Raw genomic sequence first — 12,380 nt, forward strand, 5'->3', positions numbered from 1 at the left:
GCAAGGTGAACCTGCATGCTTTCAATTCTGTCCAGCGAGACAGATCATTTAAGTACATGTACTTAATAGAGTTTTCTTTTCTGCTAGTTAGGTGTTGAGGTCTCTGAATGTTGTTTACTTGTTGGGGAGATACACTTGTGCCCTCTGGGGTATGGCAATTAAGATCTTACCCACCCTCCCTAAGGAGTCCCAAAAAATAGCTTCGCTCAGATGATCCACCATGGTCTGGAGGCAGACAGGTATGTCTTGTGGGCTAGTCTGGGCACCAAAGACTATACTGGCCATGCCATTTACATGAGTGCAGTGATTCTCCCTCATTGTTGGATGGACACCATTGGCTTTTCCTGAGACGTGCAAGCACTCCTTATGGCTATGCCATTGAACGGTTCCAGACTGTGGTCAATACAGATACAGCATTGGAGAATTTCAAAGATAGCTCTGCTATGGCCTGCTGCTTGGGCTTGCAATAAACAGCTTCTCAGTACCACCAAGAATACCAGCAGTTTACGCACTTCATCTAGCTTACCACCAGAGATGGCCCTCTCATCTGGTTGATCAGCTTGCATAGCCCTTTTCCGCTAATTGGCGATTGTTGAAGCCATGGCCGCCATCAAGGGCAATTCTCCAGTTCCTCTTCAGCAGCCGCAACTGCTGCCAAGACGCTCCAATTTCCCCCTCCAAAGACCTATGTGGTTGGTAGGGCGCTGAATACACTTTTGTCTGCTCAGCTGGCATGCAGTTACCTCAGACCAATGGATCTTGGAGTGTATTTGACTTGGTTTTTGCTCAAACTTCAGTAGAACATGCCTCCACTCTAGCCAAAGATTGCCAGTTATTACTGGCCAAAGGGGCAAAAGAAAACGAGCAAGGGACCCACTTCTTGGCATGCCCATCCCACTTGGGGTGAAAAGTGCTGTGGCAACAAGTGACAGACAGAATGCTGAATGAATCAAGCATTCACCCCGAGTCAAGTGGGAGGGGTATGTCCAGATGTGTACCCTGTTCTTGCTGTGCTATGGATTCAAGCTAGCTGGGCTAATGAGGGGTGAAACCCCAAAACCGTTCCCAGGACGCTTGTTTGTGGCCCAGTGAGGACCGAGCTTGGCAGTTCAGGATGGACTGTTCTCATGAGGAGCAGGTGATCTGCATGTGGCTGGGTCGAAACTGGGGTGGTGTAGTGAGCAAAAGAACGATGGATTTAATCCAGATCTCTTGACTGGGGTGAATGTTTGATTTACTCAGCATTCCGCCCATCATTTGTTGCTGGGCTGACGTATGCTTTTTCCTGTGCATTTTATTTTGCAGTTTGGGACCTTAATTTAGTTTTTACTTTCCTAATGTGCACATTGTTTAAGCCTATGTATGCACAGTTGGTCTTTGAGGTTACCCACCCCCTAAAACTGGTTTCCTCATTACAATCACATCTGATGCTGCACCAGTGAAAATGCTGGCACAGTCGGTACAACTACCTTTTTTCCTAGACAAGCTGGTACTTCTGATTTGCGGGGTCCCTTACAAATGGGGAAGTCCATCATGCTTCCTACTTTAATTTTTCTGCTGTATTCCTCTAAGGAGGAGAGGTTTCCTCGGCTGGACCCCAAGATAGTCGTTACTTTCTACACAGAAGATAGTTGGGAGCGCCTGGTGGACAACCAAGTCTTTGATTGATTCGCCATGTAAAGAAGGGAAAAACTGTCCAGAAACTAACCTTGTCAGGTGGATAGTTCTCTCTATAAAGATGTGGGTACACCTTTGCCAGACAGGAGCCCCTGAGGACCTTTTGCCTTGTTCCACCAAAGCTAAAGTTTCAACTACAGCCTTAGCTGGAGGTGCTCCTGTCCTGGACATATGCCAAGGTGATACTCGAGCATTCATCCAGAACCTTGACCAGAGACTCCTGCACCAATTCTTGTGTCCACAGAGAGGGCCATTTTGCTTACTCAATCTTGCAGGGCTTATTAGTGTAAAGTGTGCACCTCCGAAGCACCACCTTTTGAGAGGGTAGTTCTTTGTTAACGATTCAAAAGGTGAGGAATCTGCGTTTAGAAGAATCCAACTAAGAACAAGTTATTTACATTTTGTGTAACGCTCTTTCTGGTGGATACTTTAACCTTTAGATTCCTCACTGGCCGCCCTCCTTCCTCGTTCTGTGTAGTGGATTTCCTGGTGTTTGTTGATAAGGTTCTAGGCTAGATTCTGCAGTGTCACGATTTTCGGTCTGTCTGAGCTTCTAAGGGTGCAGAATGATTTGTTGTAAACGGTCAATGTTCAAGGGTGGCGCCTGTGTAAGGCTACGTGCTGTCACTTCTGAAGGTAGGATGAAGCCACCACAGAGTCCTATGGTGTCATCTTTTAGCGTGTGGGAGCAGGTACTGACACCTGGGGGGATTTTTAAAGTTGTAAGTAATCTGCGGTGAGACAAGGTAGCCACCCGAGCGAGTGATACCAATGGTAATAACTCTCAAATTTTGCCGGCGGACCATTTTTTTTTCATTTTGTTCCTAATGTAATATCCTTTTTTTTTTTCTTCAGCATTCTACCTAGTCATCAAATCTGGTTGGCTACAGCCCTGTTTGTCTAATAGTCCACTGTTTATATGCTGATGTGTATGTTATTTGCTAATAACTATTTTCTATTAAGGGACAAAATCCCCCATTTCAATAACATTTGCTTCCACTCACCAATTTATATATTGCTACCTTTTTCCTTTTGCATTCGAGTAGTTTATACTCCTTTTATAAATTCTGATGTGATTTTATTAATTTGTCCCTTAGAAATCATTACTGCTGTTGAAGCAGAAAGTTTTCCTAGTGCTCTGGATTCAGAGCAAAGAAAATGAACTAGCACCTTCAAACTAGTTAAATAATTCCATCTGTGAACTTATTAAAGATTTAATATTGTGTGATTGGTTGCAGACATGACATTAATAATAAGGAAATGGTTTGGGGAGTGATTTAAACCAGATGAAATAAAATCTTTTCCAAAAATGTGACTGAAGTTCCTTAAAATCACCAGAACTTGTGTGGTCCATAAAGTTATTTAAAAGGGTACTAAGCACAGTGTACAGTTCTCACACAACATATAGAATTCAGAAAAATAAAATGCAGTGTTGCAATGAAATACTTGTTAATATCAGGCACGGGGCCCCAATTCCGCATGTTTTTAAAGTCAGGACTACCAAGAAAGCACGGCCATCTGGTTGTGAAATAATTCATATTTGCTTACCATGAACATAGAGGGGCATGCAGCCCACCCTCTGCATACTTTGGGTTGGATTTACTATCGCTCTCATTAGCCTGCTTATTATAGGGCTTGCCTTCTCCATGCTGTGTTTGCTCCTCCCTGCTGTGTTTGCTCCTCCCCTGGAGCATTGGCAATTTATTTGGGACCTTCCACTGCTCACTTTTAGGGAACTACTTTTTTCCTTCCCCACCTGAACCCTTAATTGTTTTGCCCTCCTGTGCCCCATCTTGTTTTGCCCTCTCGTTCCCCCTTTTTTGTTTTCCTCCTGGGCCTTCTTATTGCTTTGCCCACCCATGCCTCCCTGTGTTGAATCCTCCTTCGGTGCCCTGCATATTGCTTGCTCCTTCGGTGCCCCACGTGTTGCTTGCTCCTTTGGTTCTCCGCGTGTTGCTTGCTCCTTTGGTTCCCCGCGTGTTGCTTGTTCCTTTGGTTCCCTGCGTGTTGCTTGCTCCTTCTGTCCCCCGCGTGTTGCTTGCTCCTTCTGTGCCCCGCGTGTTGCTTGCTCCTCCGGTGCCCCGCGTGTTGCTTGCTCCTCCGGTGCCCCGCGTGTTGCTTGCTCCTCCGGTGCCCCGTGTATTGCTTGCTCCTCCGGGTCCAGAGTGTTGCTTGCTCCTCACGTCCCTTGCGTGTTGCTTGCTCCTCACGTCCCTTGCGTGTTGCTTGCTCCTCACGTCCCTTGCGTGTTGCTTGCTCCTCCCGTCCCTTGCGTGTTGCTTGCTCCTCCCGTCCCTTGCGTGTTGCTTGCTCCTCCCGTCCCTTGCGTGTTGCTTGCTCCTCCCGTCCCTTGCGTGTTGCTTGCTCCTCCCGTCCCTTGCGTGTTGCTTGCTCCTCCCGTCCCTTGCGTGTTGCTTGCTCCTCCCGTCCCTTGCGCGTTGCTTGCTCCTCCCGTGCCCCGCGTGTTGCTTGCTCCTCCCGTGCCCCGCGTGTTGCTTGCTCCTCCCGTGCCCCGCGTGTTGCTTGCTCCTCCCGTGCCCCGCGTGGTGCTTGCTCCTCCCGTGCCCAGCGTGGTGCTTGCTCCTCCTGTGCCCCACTTGTTGCATCAATTTACGCACTTTAATGAAAAAAAAAGTTCTCCCATATTTTTTTTCCAACTAAGATCGGTAAACTAAAAGAAAAAGCAGTGCCTGTGTCCTAGGCTTTTTTTCATTTTTCTTTAGCTATGCTGCACTTTATGTGGGATGCTGTACGATATCACTAAAAACCAATAGCACAGCCAATAGGTTCCAAAGACTAGGCCAATTGGCTTTGCCAGTGCTTGTTTTTTTTAAAATCGCTGCATAAATGTGTCCATACTTTGAAGAATGCAAGCAGTAGCCAGCTCCCTCACTCACGCAGTTTGGCAGAGTTCATTGGCCCGTGTTTTGTTTTCAGTGGGCATTACCTTGAATGCTATATTTTTCTCAACTTGATTTATAGCTCCCAGCGTGTTAACTAAACCATTCTTTGCCAGCTTTGGGAGATTCTTGTGTCTCCTGCTCGCTGTCCCTCCCTCCTTTGATCTATTACTGTTTGGCTATCCCTCCCTCCTCTAGCAGTGTGTATGCAGTTAATGCAACTGATAATTTTATATACATATGTCCTGCATAGGATTGATCAAATATGGTGGAGTCACACTTTTGTACACAAGCCGATTCCCGAAATCTACATCCTTGCTTGTTTTCAGACTTCCTGGTTCTCAGTTGAGGGGAGTATGCCAACTTCACCTTACTTGGTTGAAGCTCTGCATCTTTGTCGAAGACCTGGGCACACGTGTGCTTCATTGTGGGAGGTTCTTACCTCCGTACACTGCATTACAATTGGGCCTTTGTAAGGCTGTTCAGGGCCCGAGGGTTTCCTGCTGATGGAAGACAGCATTAAATCACAGAAGTAAGCTTCCCGGCAGCCCTGGGAGTTAAAGCTCATAAAAAACTTCAGTAACTTTGAACTGTTATTTTGGTTGTCATCACAATACATGCTCAAGTTTATTAAATAATAACCGCATGTCCCTGTTGGCACAGACTTGCATTGCTTAATGTCTCTTAGTCACCGGCTGGCTGGACTCGCAGAGTCTGTGCCAACCGGATCCACTGCATGGCAGAAAATGGAACCGAGGTTGACCAAATTAAGTATTTCCGTAAATGCAGCTCAGAGTCTGGAACACATCCCTTGCGGGGGAGGGACCCGGGGGAGGTAAATTCCTACTTTGCAAGTTCATGAAATTGTTCAAAGGATGGATTTTTTTGATGGCTTGCCACGTACAACAGGTTATCCCTTTGCATGTGGTACTTGTTTTGATGCCAGTGCGCTTTAGTGACATTAACTTTATTGGTTTGTTTCCTTCAGACCCACTCCAATGTACCCTCCGACGTATCTGGAGCCTGGGATAGGGTAAGAACTTAACTCGGTTATGAATATCCCTTAACAGCCCATTGACCAATGCCCTATACGCTGGTGCCCTGCATTCCAGTTTCAGTGTTTGTTGTTTTCCCTCCAGCACTGCAGAAGAGACCGCCTGTTAATTGTTTGAGGTTGCTAATTTCATCATATACGACCAGTAGCAATGATGTCTTGTCGTATGTATTGCAACAGAGAAGGAATTTGCAGATGCGCCAACATGCACAACCAGCAGTGCATGTTAGCGCATCAGCAAATACGGCATACGGTCATCGATAAAGCAGGAACTTCCAGACTAAAAATGCAGGTCTCTGTAGAATAATTAGTACTCAGAGTTTCTGCCGGGAGCAAAATCTGTATGAGTTTTAATACATGAATGGTTTGTGTCTGCATGTCATTTTACATATTATTACTGTTATCAATACTCAAGTGTTTGTGAAATTCATAGCATTGTCTCCAGAATTCATATTTTAGGGATATCATTTCTGCATCTTTGTGGAACACGAGAGTAGTCTGGGACCTTGGGTAATCGTTGTATATCAAACAGTGGTCATATACATATAATCTCAACAAACTTTCACACCAAATGGTTATTTACTTGTAACAAAAGGTAGTCTTGGAAAACATCGGCGCCCTTGGTACAGGTGGCAAAACGTGTTCGCCACTCTATTATTCTTGAAACACTTATGTGATAATAGTGGTCAAAGTGCGTATCCAAAAACAATAACACAATGGCCTATTGATTTTCAATGAACAGTGCAAATAAGGTTCTTAAATGAGGTCAACACTTCAATACCTTGGGGAGATACCGGGATCATCATTAGAACTTGGAGAGTTATGGAGCTGGAGACTCATGGAGCTGTAGACTAGCGCTAAACCCACAAAGATAAACAAGAGGAGCCTGTCCTCAGTAGAAAGTAAAGGAACAGTACAAGGTAGAGAGGAAATCGTAGAAATATTTGCAAATGGTATAGGCTCCCAGATACGGAAAAAGAAAAAAGTATATGGAATATGTGTTAAAAGGGAATTGGCAGGATAGAATGTGACGTAAGCATGGATCACCTCCGGAGTTGTGAACTTGTAATTGCAAAGATATGAAGACTCCACAATGAGAGGAATACAAAAAAGTGAGCCATTGCAAATACAAAAGGACATAGATAATTGCAGGGAAATTGCAGCCTACTTGGAAAAATATGACCTCCAACTAATCTCAACCTTGGAGGATTCAAGATAGTGGTTCAGCGCTCTCTCGGGGCTGTGGTTGTTCCAACGAACAACAAGCACTCCTATTCCCAGAGTAGTGCTGTGTAGGGGAGGCAGATGTAGAGATGCATGGAGCAAGTTTCAGCTAAATGCCCGATTAGAAGTCTGCCTAGGAGACCTGGGCAAGCGGTGACTCCCTGAGCTGTGTGCCAGAAATTAGACATGCTAGTGTGTTCCTGAGGAAGGAAGGGAAGCATATAGAAAGAGGATAAGGGAAACTTACTGGTGGGCAGAGGAAAGTAAGAAAGCGACCATATTGCTATAGAGAAGTAGAGTAAAGGAAAAGAGGAGACAATACCTATAAATTGACTCAAAAGGGACAAAAGCTGATATTCCAAGTTGATATATACCATGATTAGGAAAACCTGTCAGAATCAACAAAGGACATAATAATCAAATGCATAAACCATTCAATTTCCTTAATAATTATCAATTATCCATAAATCTCAGTCCTCCCGGAGGTGCAGATCAGTACTCCTGGTGTTCAATGTCTGACAATCCAGTCACTTGAAAAACGATGTAAGCATAATTTCCTTGGGGAGCCAGTTCCAATCAAATTAGCCCAATAATCTTGTTGCTTCAGTTGGAGATTTTTTTTAGTGCACCCTGATGTTCCTGTGCGCAAATACTTAGGACTCGGCGCAAAGAGGCACATTGCATTGGCCATGCCTAAAATGACCAATGGTTGGTGGGATACCCCCGTATTCAGTCCCACTGGATGGTGTATTATCCGGTAAAATCGCAGGCCATACAAGGTGATTTCTCGAATTGTGAAAACATGGGTGGGTACAAAGCAAAGTCCCATCATACCAACACTTTCCAGTGCCTTTTAATATATTTTTAAACAAATTCAGAACAGGGGAAAAGGTAGTCGGTCACACACACAATAATTTGGTGGTAATTTTGTGACTTGAGCGGTGTATCCCTAGGCCAGTGTTCGAGCAAGCATCTGTGATAACCTTGTGATAGGAGTTTTTGTAATAATTTTTCTGCTTCCCTTAAAAAATCTGTTTTACGGTTACAATTTTGGTTCAACCACTGTAGAAATATTGTCAGTGTATGGAGGGTCCTTTGCCAAATGAGGAAAATATCATCAATGTACTCTTTCAGACTTGAACGTGTTGTCTGAATGGAATAGCGGGAGCCAGGATAGTGGATGATTTAAGGTTTTCCGTTGAGAAGATGGAAAACTGTGGGCAATCTACATTTGTGATAACCATTAATGAATGGGGCAACCCAGAAGGATACGGACCTGGGTATAATGCAATAAGGATAAACAATGGTCCAGAACCTATTTCTTTCTAATCTGATTCAATCAGTATATGTTCATGCAATTTAAATGTTCATGGGCGTTCCTACAGAATCCGCTCCAACACATCTATGGACTCAGTTACTTCACACAAACAAGAAATATCACTACAACAACAGTATATCAAATCAGAGTACAATATTTAATTCATTGTCTCTATTCAAGTAATTGATGATCTACATAATGTTTTCAATGTGAGTAAAAAGGTTGCCCAGAAGAGCGTGCACAAAAGAAGTGATCAAAAGTGTGTACAGTGAGTAAAGAAAGAAGGGAAATTCAGGATAATGAATAGACACAAATATTCACATTTGAATTCTATAATCATGGTCTCACAATTTTCCGTGTCAAAACAACCTGGCCCACAAAGTAATACTCAATAACAACTGATGTCAGTATAAACTAAACACAGACAGCCATGTCAAATGTGTGCACTTTTTTTATATATTGCAAATGTGGATCCAAGGTGGGAAAGATATCGTCGACGTTTCGACTCGACTTATGGTCATCCGGTAAGACTGTGCGAGTCTTCCTCAAGACAAGTGGTGGGGCAACCAAGGGTTAAGGATGACGCTATGAAGAATAAAAAGGGGGGGGGTTACCCTGTTTGATATATAGTAAAGCATTTAAAAACCCATAAGGGCAGTGTGCTTGCCCAAGGGTGTAAGGCCAAACCCAGTGTATCTTCGAATCAGCCGAGTGGGATTAACTCCTGCAAAACATAATAATGCAGAATATGGACCACTAGTACTATTCAGCCATGTGTACCGAACAGTCACATGGGTCTGTCCATTAAATTACCTTTTTACAAGGTGATTCAATCATCCATCAAAGTTTCATCCAGAGCCCTATGTCGAAAGTGCTTCCAAACAGCCGTGTCAAGGACTCAACTTCATTCCCTGTACCACTGGATCAGGAAACTGTTTTCAAAAAAGGAATTTATATAAGGAATTGACCAGTCAGGCATTATTTTTAAAGGCTCAACACTTGGAGGTCACAGTGCTTAGGGCATTTACCTTAAATCGATAAATTAATTCTGAAAACGCTCCTGTCGCACACAGATCAGGAAGCTGTGTAAAAAAACAAGAAATAATGCCTCATTAAAACTGGGTTCACGTAGTCACCGGCCTACCGGCTCACACGATAGCGCCAGCCTTCGAAAAACGAACGGGGTGTCTTACCATGCTGCCATAGTTGCAGACTTCCACACTCCCAAGTTCGCTAGAGTTTCCAAAAGTTACCGCGTTTCGGAGGGTGTCACCTGACGCCTATGCTGGGTATCTCTATGGTTTGATGGTGAACATAGACGAAAGACTATTCATAAGACTGATATTAAATAATTGTCTGACGTCTCGTTGGTGAATTTATAAAAACGGGAGTCAAATAAGGATCATACCTAATTCAAAAAATGTGTCCCCACGAACAAAGACCGTAATATAATGAGAATTTGCCTAGCCTTGGTGCTGGTAAGTTCCAATTCTATTAAGGCCTCGTAGGCGAGGATTATGCCTTACTTCCTTCGCTTTATTGCCAATACAGCAGCAAGAAAAAACCACAAACAACTACATTTCCCATGAACATCAGGGAAAGAAAAAGAGACATAATGGCAGTCCTTTGTCGCTCTCCGCACTCCGGCAACTCCCATCATGCTCCGCAGCTGCTCCCTCCTCCTTCTTCGCGCGAAGCTCATGCTCCATTCAACTCACGATTCTTGTTTATTACTGTCATTCCCTGCAAAATACAGTAGTATCAGACATCGAGCAGCCACTAACAAGTGTAAATTACATGCCAAGAGATTTGCAGGTACAAGCAGTATAACGAAAAACAACTTTAAAATGCATTACTTACATTCCGTACGGAGAGGGTCCACTTCCCTGAAGTCACTGGTGGGTATAATCCTCGCCTCCGAGTCCTTAATAGAATTGGAACTTACCAGCACCAAGGCTAGGCAAATTCTCATTCTTTGGCAGGACCGGAGCCTTCGGATTATGCCAGTTCAAAGCTTGTCGACCACCAACCGGGCAACATCCAACACTGGCTTAAAATAAAACCTCTTGAAAGTGGAATCTGAGGACCAATCGGCAGCCCTCATCAGATCCTCCAATCGAGCCCCAAGGGCAAATGCTTTAGAGGCCATCGCCCCTCTCGCTGAATGGGCACCAAACTGTTTGGTATCAATCCCCGCCTCCTGCATCTCCCAACGCCTCCCACCTGGCGATAGTCGGGGAAGAGACTGCCTTGTACGGTTTACGTAGGGCAATAAGTAATTGTCTCTCGCCCGGAGGACGAGTATCTTCAGTCAAGCTCTCATAAGCACGGAGGCACTGCACCACACACAGTTTAGGGGAGTCCTGAAAGGCCGGGTACGAGATCACTCTCGAAAGGGATTTGGTCCGCCTGCTGACAGTAAAAGACACCCCGTCAGGGGAGAAAACTCTAGCAGTGATGTCTAATGCTCGCACATCCGAGACTCGCCTGCAAGATACCAAAAACAGAAGCATAGCCAGTTTAGCCGTGAGCTCTTTACGAGACAAAAACCGATTCGGCTGGCAGGATAAAAACAGGTTCAGAACCCTGTTCACTTCCCAAAGGACGGAATAACGTGGCTCCGGAGGTAACGAGAGGCGAATCCCTCTCAAAAGCCGACACACCAAGGGATGTTCTTCAACTGGGGAACCCTGAACCAGGTCATGACCGGCCGGGATAGCTGAACGGAAGGTATTCACTGACCGGTAGGCCAAGCCGTCCTCCGCTAATCCCGCCAAAAAGTTCAACACTTGCACTACATCTGCCCCCATGGGATCAAGACCCCATCGCATACACCAGCGACGCCATCAATGCCAAGCAGACCGGTATCTCCTGGTCTTGCTATCGGCCCATGCTTTGGAGAGTAAGTCTTCTGCCGTTCCCGAAAGGCCCGGGAGCGTCCAGCGACGCCGGAGATCCGCCAAGCCATCAGACGCAGAGACCCCTCCTGTACTAACCTGTGGGGAAGCCCTTCCGGACTGAGCAGAACATGTGGAGAGTGGGGGAGTAGGATTGGAGAATCCCAGGAAAGTTCCAGAAGAACCAGAAACCACACTTGAGACCTCCACCAAGGGGTGATCAGAACCACCTCCGCCAACTGACGGCGGAGCAACGCCGATACACGCGTTATCATTGAAAACGGGGGAAACACATACCCCTGCTCCTTCGACCAATCCTGAAGGAAAGCATCCGTCGCCTCTGCCAGAGGGTCCGGTCGCCAACTGAAGTACCTTGGAAGCTGGTAGTCCAGTCGCGATGCGAACAGGTCCACCGAAAAGGGGCCCCACCTGTCCGCTAGCCAAGAGAACACCAGAGGATCCAACTTCCACACACTGGCGTCTAGCAGGTGCCGGGAGTGCCAATCAGCCACTTCGTTCTGTCGACCCGGCAAGTATTCCGCTGTGACCGACACCTGACGGTCTAGGCAAAAGTTCCAAAAATCCTTGGCAAGGTCCGCTAGGAACTTGGACCTGGTGCCTCCCAGGTGGTTGATATAACAGACCGCCGATATGTTGTCCATCCGAAGTAGGACACAAGACAGAACTCTGTCCTTCATCCAGCACTGGACCGCAAAAGATGCCTGCTAGTAACTCCAAACAGTTGATATGCAATGACTGCTCGAGCGCCGACCAGGCTCCCCCTGTGGAAAATTCTCCGCACCTGGCACCCCAGCCAGAGCGACTGGCGTCGGACTCGATAACTATGTCCGGAGCGGAGCCGAAGATCGCACGGCCATTCCAGGCCTCCATGTGCATAAGCCACCACCGCATCTCGTCCCGCACTTCCTCCGACAACTGAATCATTTGTGAGTAGGTCACACCCTTCCGGAGGTGATACGCCTTCAGGCGTTGCATAGCCCGATAATGAAGGGGACCTGGGAAGATGGCTTGAATCGACGAGGAGTGGAGACCCACCACCGCGCCAAATGGCGCAACGAGGTGTGAGACTTCGCCAACGTCTGACGCAACTCGTGCCTGATCCTCGCCATCTTCCGAGCGGGAAGGCTCAGTGTGGCGTCCACTGAATTGACCGTGAACCCCAAAAAGGTGGCACACTGGGTGGGAACCAGAAGCGACTTCTTCTCGTTGATAACAAAACCCAGACTCTGGAGAAGGTTGACCGACATCTGAAGCTGGGACGAGAGGCGTTCTGGACACTGGTCCATGAA

At 46.1% G+C, this 12,380-nt stretch overlaps 1 protein-coding gene across 12 annotated transcripts in view; it reads left to right on the plus strand.

Moving 5' to 3' along the window:
• LDB1 (LIM domain binding 1) overlaps positions 1-12,380 on the plus strand; it is a 336,398-nt gene that overhangs the window by 278,688 nt on the left and 45,330 nt on the right. For 7 of the 12 annotated variants that reach the window (XM_086922638.1, XM_086922639.1, XM_086922648.1 and 4 more), the window contains exon 3: positions 5,566-5,610. The exons of the other annotated variants lie outside the window; for them this stretch is intronic. In XM_086922638.1, coding sequence (XP_086778764.1) covers positions 5,566-5,610 — 45 coding nt within the window. The remainder of the gene's footprint in view (positions 1-5,565; positions 5,611-12,380) is intronic. 12 annotated transcript variants of the gene reach the window in all.

The sequence above is a fragment of the Lissotriton vulgaris genome, chromosome 5, assembly GCF_964263255.1.
Source record: "Lissotriton vulgaris chromosome 5, aLisVul1.2, whole genome shotgun sequence".
Classification (NCBI taxonomy): domain Eukaryota; kingdom Metazoa; phylum Chordata; class Amphibia; order Caudata; family Salamandridae; genus Lissotriton; species Lissotriton vulgaris.